The 14,116-nt window shown below is 39.7% G+C and overlaps 1 protein-coding gene across 6 annotated transcripts in view; it reads right to left on the reverse strand.

The window, feature by feature from the left end:
* Window positions 1–14,116, reverse strand: part of SMOC1 (SPARC related modular calcium binding 1) — a 131,882-nt gene that overhangs the window by 39,106 nt on the left and 78,660 nt on the right. For 4 of the 6 annotated variants that reach the window (XM_042048206.1, XM_042048205.1, XM_042048203.1 and 1 more), the window contains exons 6-7: window positions 11,223–11,312; window positions 6,209–6,289 (exon numbers count right to left, since the gene is read on the reverse strand). The exons of 1 other annotated variant lie outside the window; for it this stretch is intronic. In XM_042048206.1, the coding sequence (XP_041904140.1) occupies window positions 6,209–6,289; window positions 11,223–11,312 (171 nt within the window). The remainder of the gene's footprint in view (window positions 1–6,208; window positions 6,290–11,222; window positions 11,313–14,116) is intronic. One more of the 6 variants, XM_042048204.1, reaches the window with a different exon arrangement.

A 14,116-nucleotide genomic window follows, 5' to 3' on the forward strand; every position in this document is an offset into this window, starting at 1 on the left:
AATAAGGAAGAAACATCACATTTTGGCTTGCAAGAAAGCAGGAACTCAGCAAATAAGAGCATATATTTGTTGTGAAAATGTAATGGAATTAGTAAGTTTTCATTTCATACTCAACAGGAGCTTCTCTTAAAATTGCTTTATTTGATATCAAGCCAGAATCTAAATTGAAATTAATTCAAAACAAAACCAAAACAAACCCTCATTAAAAAAAAGGACTGGGAGGTCTAATACAAAGGTCTGAAAATAAATAGTTGTGGCAGATGGGACAACAGTCCCAGACTTTTAGCCCAATAGTTTTGACAGGTTAGAGGAGCATTGTGTTGGGAGGTACTGGGTCCAGATGCAGGAAAAGAACCAAGGAGGATACATTAATAGAAGACAGTAGAAAAGACAAAAGCTTTCTGACACACTGGTTCCCTCCCATGAACTCTTGTTCTTGACACCATCAATGACACTTTTTCCTCTTCAGCTAGGGAGAAATTCAAAAGCCTTTAACTAATTCCAGGTGTTATGCCCAGAGGAGACAGAAGCATGAAAATGTTTACCAAGGAGGACTAAGTCAGCATTAGAATGTCATCCATAGGCACCAAAATTTTCCAATTCAAATGCCACCATAACATCTTCTTTAGACATTCCTAAAGCACAATTATTCCTGACTACAGCCCCTTGTCAACCAACCTGCTTTCCTGCCAAAGTGATAGCTATCTCCTCCCCTCGGTATCCTAACACTAATCAGCCACAGATTTTGGGGAAGGGGCTACAGTTCTATATTAGACATTTGGACAGTAACATTACCAGAAGTGGCATGGAGAGAGAGCCAGCCAGTTTGGAACTAACACAGCTAGTTTAGTAATAGCGGAAAATAGGAAAAAAGCAGCAGAAGAAGCAGAAGTCCATGGTCTCATGTTTTTAAATAACAAGGTGGGGAGTGCTGTGCACCAAGAGTAGGACAAGACACCTAAGCAATAAGGCTGAGAAGACAGGATAAAGACAGGTGTGAAATTACCCCCATTAATATCACTGTTTTGCTTTTCAAGAACCTCATCTAAATCTACCTGTGGATCCCTGTTCTCTGCAGTGTTCCACATTTCCAAGGCATGAAAAAATTTCCTCCAACTCCAAATAACTATCCATTCAAAACACAGGTGCAAGGTCTCCCCACTCTGGAAATTAATATAGGCATTCAAGCTCTTTGTGTTTAGCTTCACTTCTGAAAAGGAAAGTCCTAAAAACAAATTAAACTCTTGTCTAATCTTGGCTATTTTTGGGGTACCCCACTAAAACTTGAAAAGAGCTTCCTTCTCAAGCTCTGTCCCATTATATGTCCATCTCACCTGACTCAAGAGGAACTACACTAATTCTCAGTGTAGTCTCAAGCAGACTCCTTTTTAATGTATGGGATTGCAGAAAGCCTCCATATGGATATGGCAACATACCTATGAGTACATTAACCCTTGGGGCAATTACTACCCTGATCATTAAGAAAGGCATGCAGCAAAACGGTGTAACTTCCTAGTTGAGTACTAGAGAGAACATTTTTGGGGGTGCCATGGGTGTTTTCTTATCTTTTTTTCCTGCCAAGTGGGGAAAAAAGACCCCTTAAGGAACACAGACAAACCAGAGAACCCAGGTCCTGGTAGTAACACTTGATATAATCACATCCCACTTCACTGTGCAGATCTCTGGAGACAAACTGCACCCAAGAGTTAAGAGACTCCCTTTCAGGTGGACAATGGAATACATACAGATGTGAAGTTTTCAAGTGGTTTCCCCCTTTGAAAAGCCCTAAAGTTTGGGCTTCGGGTTGACTCAAGAAAAAGAAATGTGAACACCACCGTTCTTGTTTTCAAAGCTCATTCAGTTATACTCTGTCCAATAAGAGCTCCTGACAGGAGAAAGCTCTATCACTGGAATGCCATCATGAGATGCTAGCACGATGCCTGGGTGCCAGAGCTGAACAGAACAGGCCACATGGAATTGGTCCCCATTCACCAAGCAAGATTTTGAAGCAAACAACTATGGGTTTTTTCTTTTCTTTTTTTTGTTTTTTTTTAACTAGGCACAACACACACAAACCTGTCTTCAGCTGGTGACCTTAATATATTACTCATTCTTCCTTTCAAATAACGTCATTTTCAAAACCCCAGTGGCTGAAGAATATTTACTTGAGGCTGCTACTGCTGGTTTCTCCAGAGCTGTTTATTTTTCCATGCAGGGGCTCATTACATCATTCTGTGGTTTTCTTAAAGGTTGTCACGGTAAGCTGGATACAGGCTGGAAACTCTTGCTAACTAAAACCAAATCACTAAGTAGCACAAATGAATTTGGAGATAACCCAGCTCTGGCAGTGAGGAAAATCCCTGGATTCCTCAGTGGAGATGGGGTGCTCCTAAACAAGCAGCCATTAGATTTCTTGGAAGTGGAAAACATTATCAAATCCTTCCCTAGATTAAGAACTTTAAAAAAAATAATCACTTTGACTGTTGCAGGCTGGAATAGGTTGGGGGTGAGGGGAGGAAGCTGAAACAGTAAAAGCAGAATGAAAAGACAGTTCCCAGCCATGCTAATCAGAGAACAGCCATTGCAAGAATCCCATTTGAATCACCTCCTGCTCTGGCAGTGTTAGGAACGACTCATCACAGAGGGCACTGTTATGTAACTTAGTTAGCTTAAGGTATCCATGTGCATGCACGTGCAGATGTGCATGTTTGGGAAAAGGAAGAAGCATCAAAAAATATTTTTGTCATCTTGGCACAACAATATCATGTTGATCTAGACCCTCCCCTTGCCCCCAAAAGAAAAACTGAATTTGGGACTTGTAGGATTCAGACAGACAGAAGATGTAGTTTTTAAGCATAGAAGAACAACTTTTCTGCTGTGCAACAGTCCAGATGTTCATATTTTGGTTCCTGCCTCTGGCTGAGAAGGTTTAAACCTGCATCTCATCCTACTGACAAAAGGGTGCCATTTAATTCTTTAAGGTGGGCTGGGGTAACGGCACTAGCAATCCCTCCTAGCAATGCTCTTTTACTGAGCATAGAAAAACTCACTGGCAAAATGCCTGGAGACATATAGATTCTCAGTCAAGTGCTCTAATCACCAGGCTGGAGTCATTCTGCTTTTCCTGATCCCTAGCTTAATTAGGATTTACACATGCCAAACAAAATGTAAGTGCTCAAAAAAAAAAAAAAGAGATCAGTTTCAGAAGAACCTCTTCTGTTTGTCAACACTAAACAGAAGATGGAATACTCAGATTTCAAATGCAGCTCTTACAGGATACAGGCAGCATATATTACATGGGGTGCCACCAGCTCTGCAATGCTCAGCTGCCTGGTACATGGCTCAGCTTACATTGATCAGAGACAATGACAGCAAATTAAAGAGTCTGTTTGATTCCACATAGCAACCCAAAATTCTCCTCATGGTTGACACAGTGATGGCGCTTGCTTTCCAAGATATCCAGCATCAGGGCTGATTAGAGAACAGCACATGTGCTCTGACAGCAGTATCTGTACCATTCTTCTCTGCAAAGGACAGAGCCATACAATCACCACAGGGAGAAGAGACATCACGGCTAAGTGTTTCACTCTTCAAACTCCAAGGAATAGGAAGTAAAAGAAGAGTTAGTCTGGATATTACAAAAAGAAAAAACCTGAGATTGAATTCAGAGAGCAGAGCAGCTTCCTGTGGGAAGAAATAAAATCTTTCTTATGTAAGGCATTTATGGTACAGTAGAAAATGCTGCTCTCCTTACAGTATAAACATTCACTAGCCCTAAGGTAGTAGATTAGATCTTTTCTCTTTTCTCACTTCCAATTTCAGTGATCCCATTAAACCACTGCAAAAGCATACAAGGCTTTTTGCCTGCTCCAAGACTGTTAGTGTAAGCTCAGAGAGACAATACAGCCGAGGCAATAGCAAACCCAAGAATCCAAATCTTGTGCTAGCAAAACTTATCTTAACCCTTTAAAAATAAATTTAAAAATTGGAAATGTGCTAAGCATTAGCATTTCAAGTTGGGCCAAAGGCAATTAAAAACATCCCCCAATTTTGCATGCCCATCTCATGACAGCTGTTTCATCATCTGCAGCCAAGACAGACTCGAAGACACTTGAAGAAACATGATTCTAAATGATAACTACCCCCCCAATTTCTCTGCAGTTTGAGCCCATCTACTGTACATTGCCTTTAACATATATTACAAGGGATGAAAAGAATGAAAGATACCAAACAAGGTGACTAGGCTTCACTATTTGAAAGAAACAGACTTTGTATCACCTAAAATATAGCTCTAGACAGCATTTCTTAATATCAGTTAATTTGTAAGAAACTGAGATGGCTGTGTATTTGCATGGCCCAGTGGGGAAATCTGGGGATAAAAGTTGGCAACCCAGTCTCTTAGTGAGACCCTATAGCAAGTGAGCCTCAGAGCAATCAGTAAGGCTGAGTCAGATGAACCACGTCTCCTTTTAGCTTGCTGTATAAACCACCTCTTATACAGCTCTTGAATTTTCCAGAAGATCATGTATTTTTCACTTGTAGCATGCACTCACTCACAATAATTTTGTTTGAGTAACAGAATTGACGCAGAAACAATTGAAACAAGTGTACAGAAGTCAGCTCACACAAGGAACACTTCTGTGGACAAAATGCCAGTTTACATCAGGCAGCTTCCTGACTAAACAATCTAAGTGATTGCCTTTACAACATGAAAGTCAGCCTACTTTGTCTCTGTCAGGCCAAGAAATGGTAGAAGACAGACCCTCCTGCTCCCAAGTCCCTTTGCAACCTCTTAGCACTCACTCTTCTTTCCATCACAGCTATGAGGCTTGCTGTATTAGAAGGAAAGCTGGTCTCCAAGATAGGTAGGACCCGTGACAATGGATTTTAATATTAAACTATCACCTTCAATTGCACTGTCAGCTGCTGATTGTCCCAGAAGCTAACAAAAAACAGAAGCTGTGTTTGCTCTCCCCCGAAAGACATCCTTAAAGAAGGATGCTGGTACTTATACATCATCTGAAGCTTCCGAATGATTCCCACGGGCAGATCCTACACAGACCACCCTGCTACAAAAACAGTTGGGAGGTGAAGCACAGGAGACTTGTTAAAACTGTGGTCTGGGCAATGCTGGCTGTCCTCCTGCCAAGAGCCTTTCACTCTGCAGCAAGAGAGTTTCACCCAGCCTAGCACTAATTTCACCCTGCAGCTTGGAAGTGGCAGAGGGAGGTTAAAGGAACTGTCATGAATGCTCCCTAGCTAATCCAGAAATACCAGATGATGAGGCACTTCAGTTGTATCACAATTTATCTGTTCAGGTGACTGGAATTATTCCAACAGCCATTCTAGGCATATATGTTTCATAAAATATATGTAATAGTAGCATCTCCTATTCGAATCTTAAAGTAAATCCATGGCTTCTTAAATCACTTTTGTTCTTTTATATTCCCTTTAATTTCTTCATTTCTCCCACCTCAGTTAAAATATCAGACAGAAACCATTTCTATTAAGAATCCCTAACCTTCCTCTTCAGATTCTCCAGTTTCTTCTCATTTCAATGACTCCACACCACAATTTCATGCTCATCTCCAATCTCAAGTTTTACACCATGACTTCACATCTTCCTGCCTGCCCTTTTCCCACTCATGTTCATGATCTCTTCTTTGCTGTTTTTTAGGCTTGGGTCTTCCCTCACCCACTCCATTACCCACAAAACAATCTTGACATTTTCTTAGGCCCAGACATAATTAAACTACTTTTGATTGTGAAATAATCCAATAATTTCTCCACCAAAAAATATCCCCTGAAGAGAAGAATCTTGAATTCACTAGAAAAGAAGCCCGTTTTTGTATTTTTTGCAATTGCTTAGACCAAAACCACAGCCCGGATCTTTGAACCAAATGCATCAGTTCATATATCCACACTGAACAGCAAACAGAATAAAGATGAAAGATGGCTAAGATGAATTAACAGATGAAGAAATTAAGAGATTCTCCAGTTATGGTTTGTGGAAACAAACATCCTTCATCACACATTGATTATGGCCCTTTGGACACAAAAAAAGATCTAATCTGAAATTACTTTATAGTCTGGGCTGCAAGTGCCCCTAGCAGTTTGATAGCTCAGTGAAGAAAGAATGAAACAAGAATAGATGGTGACAAACTACAGAATAGTGAAAAGAATTATTTCTTTTTAGATGGAACATTACCTGAATTTCTTATACTGGAGCTGTTCATTTTGGAATCTTTGATGACCAAGTGCTTAATCCAAAGGGTGGGTGCTGTGATTTCTGAAACAATAAAAATAACAGCTTTAAATGAACTGCAGCAACTAGTAAATTACACGATTGTTACTCAGAATCATAGAATGGTCTGGGTTGGAAGGGACCTTAAAAATCATCTTTTGTTCCCACTCCCTTACCATGGGCAGGGATACCTTCCACTGGACCAGGTTGCTCCAAGCCCCGTCCAACCTGGCCTTGAGCACTTCCAGGGATGGGGCATCCACAGCTTCTCTGGGCAACCTGTTCCAGTGCCTCACCAACCTCACAGTACAGAATTTTTTCCTCATACCTGATCCAAACCTACCATCTGTCAGTTTGAAGCCATCCCCCCTTGTCCAGTCACTACATCTCTTGTAGAAAGTCCTTCTCCAGCTCTCTTGTAGGCTGGCTTCAGGGACTGGAAGGTGCTAGAAGGTGTCTTCTGAACAACCTCAACTCTCTCAGTCTCTCTTCATTGGAAACAAGATGTTGGCTACAGTCATGCCTTAACTGATCTACCACCTTTGTACAGACAGGTTCATCCCCTGGTGAGGTCTTCCAACTCTTACGAACCACCATTTGTAAATCTTCCACAAGGTTCTCTCATTATCTTCCTGTTCCAGAAAGTATATCTCTGCTGGCAAAACATTTTTTTCCTCCCTCTACCCCCCACTTCCTACATTCTCAACTCTAAAGCCTTTTTCCTCAAGACTCATAGATCACAAACATTGTATTGGGCGCTGTAGTACATGCTGTTTCCCCCAGAAGTACATATGAAATCCAGATTTTACAAAGTCAATCTAGACCTTAAATATTGCTTTAACAGCCCAAGAAGGCCTGGCCACAGTCAGTTCCCTAAAACAAGCAACAACAAAATCCAAAATAAATAGGCAGAGACATGAAGATATTTCTGGAAAGACTTGAAAGGAAGTCTGTTAAAGAAATAGGTTCTAGTTAGAAAAGCATGTCTGATGCACTAACCAAGACATCCAAACATAAATTTGTGGAAAAAAAAGTGCTTAGAGCATCTCCTCTGAGGTGTTATAATCAACTTCAAAACACATCTGAACCTGCCCTAAGCCACAGAAATGACATAACCTCAGCATTTGATTAGAACTGAGCAAAGCAGTACTTGCTACCATGGGCTAGAGCACCTCAAGTGATATTTTCAGGACTGATATTTTCTGAAAAAGTTTTCAGTCTCCACAAGAACACAACTTAAATAGTACATCCTGAGGTTTTTCTTAAGTTCCTCTAAGAACTTTTCACATAAGTTTTCCTGCTACCTTGCTGACATTTACATGGAACTGCTCAGCAAAGGGAGAAGCTGGCTGACTAAAGAGAAACTGATTATAAATTACAAGAACATGAAAAAAAAGAAAATTAATCTCTCCTTCCTAAATGTTTTCAGCCACGTTGATTGGAGGCATTATAATAATTGCGTTTAGGGCATTTTTTCACAAAGAAGTATAGGCTGAACATTGTTAAACAAACTTTTACTACTGCTGGAATATCAAAAACTGCCTTATCTGCCAGTTTCACTACACTATTTTATCAACAGTCAGCCATCATGTACTTCTATAAATACATATACCTACATGCTTTGGTTTATGGACTATTTCTCCTTTGGTGCTTCTCCCTTTCCTAGCTCTTACCCAATGTTTAATTTGAGGTAGTTCTCCCCAAAAGGGGCTTAAATGCTTAAATCTGGGATGAAATTTAGCTCTGAATCTGCACCATATGGACCATGTATGTCTACAGCTGAAAAAGGAAGGACAACCAAAGTCAATAGATGCTGAAGAATGGATGAAGACCTTTAGAAATACAATGGTGTACATCTTTCAGTGAGGTTGAAAGGTGCACAAAGAGGAATTCTGTGAAAAAAGAGAAAGAAAAAGAAGAGGAAATTATTTCCTTGGAATCTACCATAAAAATCTATTTTCAGTCCAGGTAACCTGGACTTTTTTTTGGATTACAGACCCGTCTGAACAACAGATCTGTGGAAAGAGTAGATTCCCACTGAATTAAGAGGTGAAGTTTACCAAAAAGAAGAGATGTTTAAAGAAGATATCTTTAGGAAATCATTACACCTTGCACATGGAAACTAAATAGATGGAGAAAACAAAAAAACAGAGCCTGGAAGTGCAGGAGGGAATAGAATTTTTTAAAACTATACCAAGGACATTAATAAAACACTCTTCAGCAGAGGAGAATCTTGTCTTAAGAAAAGATTCACTATAAGCATCTCTAAGATCTGCATTATAATAATATGAAATAATTTTTAGAGAGATGGCTGTGTTATGATTCAAACCTTGGATGGGAGAATTTAAGTTATCTGATTTACATTATCTCTGGCACTGCTCTGTTATGCCCTCAGGGAGGATGGTAGGGAGTGGGAGGGGAACTTATGCATGAAATGTGAATTTTCATTATCCTCCAATGCAGACGAAAACATGAGAAAGGTGAACCTTCACCTTAGAGATGCTGAAGTCCAAAAGGTATCACAAATTTCAGGGGCAGCTGAGAGTATGTAATGCCCTTTGAAAAAAAGTCAGTCCCTAGTGTATGGAAGGTAGGCAACCAAAGGCAAAAAATGAAAAAAAAAATCTACATTGTTATTGTCCATTTGTGTTGATATCAGCTCCACCCTGGCCACCTGACTTTGAATATATAGGTTTACAGGAACCCATCAGTTCTCAAATTCAGTGAAGTGGAATGGGATCTGAACTTTAACCCCTTTGAACATCTATGAAAATTTCAGACCTCACAGGTAAATGGATAACTGTTTTGCCCTTTTCTGTCATTTGTGTAAGATACCAAGTACAAGCCATTCCTCAGGAAGACCTACTCAAGACACTGGGAGTCTTCTAGTGAAGACTAGAACATGTCATCACAACATGTTTGCTCAAATAGAATTAAGGGATTGTTCAGGGTGACATCCTGAGGTGTCTAGTCCAACCTCTGCTCCAGACAGGGTCAGCTAGAAGAACAGACCAGGTTGCTCAGGACTTCAGAATCACAGGATATCCTGCGCCAGAAGGGACCCACAAGAATCATTGAAGTCCAACTCCTGGTGCTGCATAGGACACCCGAAGAACTACACCATTAATTGTTTATGTTACAGCCACCACTGAAGTCTCCTTAGTCCAACTTTACTAATAGAGATGACAAAATATAGAGTGACAAACTTAGAAATTATTATCCATCGATGCATAGCCTGATTAACCTGCCTGTCAGTCTCTTCTCCAGAGTCATAAGGGACACTGCTAATACAACAGGAAGCCATTGCATGACTCATTCTCTCTCAAAGCCGAGGAGATAAGCTCTTGAATAATACAATGCAACGTTTGTGAGAGCAATCTTTCATCATACAGTCCAAGCTCATTTATCAGACTTGAGTTCACCTACAAATCAGTGTGAAGGTTTTTGATTAAAAAGGTTTTTCATAGAAGATAGGATAACACTTCTTTTCAGATTCTGCCTGTCACCAGAAGAACCAGAAAAGGTGTGTTCACTACACCACTTCAAGAGCCTTGTCCAGTTCTATTTGAAAGACCAAAACATTGCAACTCTCCTAGAAAGAGCTTCTGAACAGGCTGTATTAACCACATCATCTCACTCCCACATTCTACTAGTACATTCTTCCCTTTAAATACCTATGGGCACCCTCTCAGAAGAAAACTTAAAGGTCAGAAATTTGTGACTGCCAACAGTAATTTAATACAATATCAGCTTACTGCCAAGAGGAACTTTCTTATGATGTAAAGAAGAGAGAGCCAGCATAGCTTCAGTCTCCTTTGTTTATTTGAGATTGTTTTTTCTCTGAGAGCTTTTCTTGCTGTTTCTTAAAACTCACAATAAGATTGTTACAAATCTACAATCACTAAATATGAAGTGATAGGACTACAGCATCTTGCCATTAAATAAGTTTATTTTAGCAACAATAAAACCCCACCACAGCACATGTTTTTACAAGAAGGCAGGAAATATACTCTTGCTCAGTAGTCTTCATTTCTGCCTTTGATCCAGTTTAAAAAATGCACGAAGTACAGCAGTCCCCTATGAAAATGCATAGGCTTTCCCTCACTGCCCTATGCCCCACAATTTCAGATGGGTCACGGAGTGGTTCATAGTTCAGCCCATAGCTTCACTATAATGGTTGAGGGTTTAAACCTGTAGGAAACAGGCACTACTTCCAAGCAATATGCAAGATACAAGCAGCTGCTATTAGTCCCATTCACTACCAAAGGACCACTATTACCACTGATATTTATGTTTGTATGTTAAAAGGCTTGAAGCCTCTGTGATGACAGCCATTTTATCCTTGTTTAAAGGCCTCCAATAGACTAAGGTCCGATATTCCCTCTCCAAAATAATACAATTGCAAGATTGCCTATTTGAGAAGGAAACTGCCTGGGTGGGCCATGAATTAAGTGGGCCCAGGACAATGACTTCATTTGCTTAAATAGTATGTGCGTCAATGAAAGCATTCGCTAAATAAAGAAACCTCCCAGCAATTTTCTTCCAAGTCAACATTCACAAGCTGTGGTTTAGCATTACCCTTCCTTTTGTGAAGCTGTAACACATTGCAAAGGTTATGAAACTCCCAGCACTAGTGTCGTCAAAGTGGAGATAGTAAGGGGGTAAGGACAGTCTAAAGGAAGTGGCTACTTCCAATTTGATGCACCTTTTTTTTACTTGCTATGACACACTTTTCCCTCCAAGATTACACCAGGAGTCTGATCAACTGGTGTTATTGTTGGATTCTAGAAAAGTGGGGAGGATGTAAAAGATTAGGGAAAATGCCTGAGGTCCCAAGGGCACTCTAAAATTTAGATAACTTATGAGATTCACTGGCTTGTCTGCTTTGCAGGATAAAGAAAGCATTTGAACCATAAATCCTAGAGAAAAGAGAGAAGGAAATAGCTTTTTTTGTTGTTATTTTAAGGAATGTTCTTACCTTCTCCATCAAAAATAGGTTGGGTTTCCATGGTAGGCGTTGGCTTCGAACCATCATCTGAATTGAGGGTTAAAAAGAATCGAAAAGAAACTACCATTATTGAGGTAAATACTATCTACTCTCCAGTACTGTTGAATGATTGGGATTTGTACATGGCCCGGCCAAGTCCAGAAGAGAGAGAAGACAGACAGAACAAAATCATTTTATGCTAAAAACAGTAACATTTTACATAAAACATGCATCAAGCCCTTTCAGTACACTTAAAAAGCCTCCCCGCTCCCTCCACAAACCACTGGGGTTTATCATCTGGTAGTCTCCCCAAAAGGCAATTAATTGCCTATTTAGTTTCAGTCAGTTTAGTTTTACACAGGCCATTTCCTGAAGACAGCAACAGTTCTGGAGATTGCTGTCCTATTGTGTCTTCCTCCTCATTCCTTTTGTTCAAAAGAAAAATTCTTCTTCTCAAACTTACCTGTGCAGAACCTGGCACCAGCATGTACTGCAGAGCTGTTAGAAAGGGATGGTCAAAAGCAAATCTTTTTTCTTACAATGACTGCATCAAGGTGTTCTCTAATTGCAATGTGGTAGTAATGTCTTCTAACAGCAAAATTGTGGAAAAATAATTTCTCTTACATTAAGTTCAGGTTTAGTTGGGTCTGTTCTGCCCATGACAGTATTTCATGAGTGATCTCTCCTGCACCTTAACTCACAAACCTTTGATACATTTTCTCCTCTATCCAGTTCCAGAGCACAGTGATAAGAGTAGCTTTGGTGGGTGCCTAGCATCTAGCCAGGGTCAACCTACTACGCCTAGAATTGGGGTTTTTTCCCTGTTTGAAATATAGTGACTTAGAGCTTCCAATTTCTAGTAACTATTCTTTGCACGTGTTATGGGCAGGAATGACACTAGGCAGCAAAGTGGGCAGTAACCAAAAATGTAAAGTTACACAGTGAAAACCTGTTGGAGGGAGGAGGCCATGCCAGATAAGCCAGGCTTGCCTCTATCTCCATGATCACCAGATGCACGGGGCAAACACTCTTTGGAGGAAAGGCACAAGAGACAGTCCTTCCTAGAGGCAGCAATAATTGCCCTTAGCCTTCTCTTGTATCAGCTCCATTTACAGAAGTAAGAGACCATTGGAAGGTGAAGGGAAGGGCAGAGATAGAAAACAGAAGCTCATAGACTTTTTCCACCCATACCTGTATTTGCACTTTTGAAAGTGAGGAAAAGCTTGAACACCTCTTCCACAATTCATTAATTTTGTGCATTTCTACACAAAGTAGTCTAATTCACAGAAAAAAAAACATGCTGATAATTCCATTTCAACCTCAGAGATCCACTGAAATAAAGGACATTGACAGAAATGAGAGACACCCTATTGTCATTTTCCCTCTTCATCATTGTATTTAGTTTTATGCTTAACTGCAAGCATAACAAAAAATACTTGGAAGAAAAAATACTTACCATTTCTCAGTCAGCTCTTGTTCTGAGCTTTCCTGTTACTAGGCATTACCAGTAACCTGGATAAGCAGTATTTATTTTTTTCAAAGTTTGAGCAACTGACTTGGAAAAAATTCCTGAATATTGCTTCAATTACAAGGAGGAAGGTTTTGCCCTTTAAAGACTCTTTGGACAGAAGTAAATAGCTGATCTTCACTTTTTATGTTAGAGCATGTTGCTCTGCTTCTGCAAGATTCCAGGAGCCACAGCTATGGCTTGTTATTTATTTAGGATGGCACTTTACACTATAATGAAGCAGTGAACAGTATGTAATTAGCATGATTGGCTATACAGATTGAGAAACCAACGCAAAGCTGCTGAAGACACTCATAGAACAACTAGAAAGGTGAATAATTCTCAAGTTATACAAAACAGGAAGAGACCTGGTGTTAAAAAAAGGACCAGTACAATAATAAGTTTCTTCTTATTGTTCTCATGAATGCTTCTGCACCAAGTAATTACAGAATTGCTTTTCAGATTTAAAGCAGCAACCCGGAAGCCAACAATGGAGGAAAATTAGAAGTGGATCTGAGCCACAGCACTTGATCCAAATCATTATTTGAAATTTGGCAGAACACAGGATGTTTCAGGTTCATGGGGGTTCTTTCACATTCATGTATGTGCAAGGAACACAGCAGCAGTTACAATTTGTCAAATACATTCTTCTTAAAGAAAGAGAATTTTGCAGCAGCTTTTGTATGAAGTTAGCCATTAAGCTACTGGAGAGTATTAAATAAACCCCTCAGTTCAAAGCTACTGTTTAAGATAATCTCAGTAAAATGGCTCAATAAATTACAATCATTTCTTTACTGGATTACTAAGGTTAAATTGTCACTCAGTCCACATTGTAGCAGCACCCAGTACAGTATTAAGGGTTTTGCAAATAGAGAAAAGTATAATTATTCCCCTGTTCAAGCAACTACCGTTCTTTCATCACACATACAAGAAAAAATGCAATAGACAAGAGCCCTGTAATTATGTTCACCATATTTCAAAAATCAAAAGCCAGGGATATTTCTGATTGTTTTTTAAAGGTCATGAAATAGTCACATAAAAGACAAAAATCGCACTTCATTAAAAACACCATGCTCACTTCCCAGCTGCCAGCTTCTTACTCTGAAACTACTAAATTTTTTTCTTAAACTGGAGAATTCTCAGTAAGTCTCAGTGTTTCAAATTAGCTTATGGCAAAAAGTTTCACTGCTGTTCCCTTTCGACAGAAAAGCCACCCTAATACTTGCCTACTCTTATTTGATTTTTCCTCTCACTCAATACTCCGTTTGTCACACTGAACATTTGTTCCACTGCTCCTCGCAAACAAGGACTAAGTTCTGTATTACATACCTGAAAGTCTAACAAACATTTTGTATTCCTTAAATAAATATTTCAACTT

This window comes from Corvus kubaryi, unplaced genomic scaffold (assembly GCF_017639235.1).
Source record: "Corvus kubaryi isolate FWS band 111438036 unplaced genomic scaffold, C.kubaryi_AGA036_p1.0 66, whole genome shotgun sequence".
Lineage (NCBI taxonomy): Eukaryota > Metazoa > Chordata > Aves > Passeriformes > Corvidae > Corvus > Corvus kubaryi.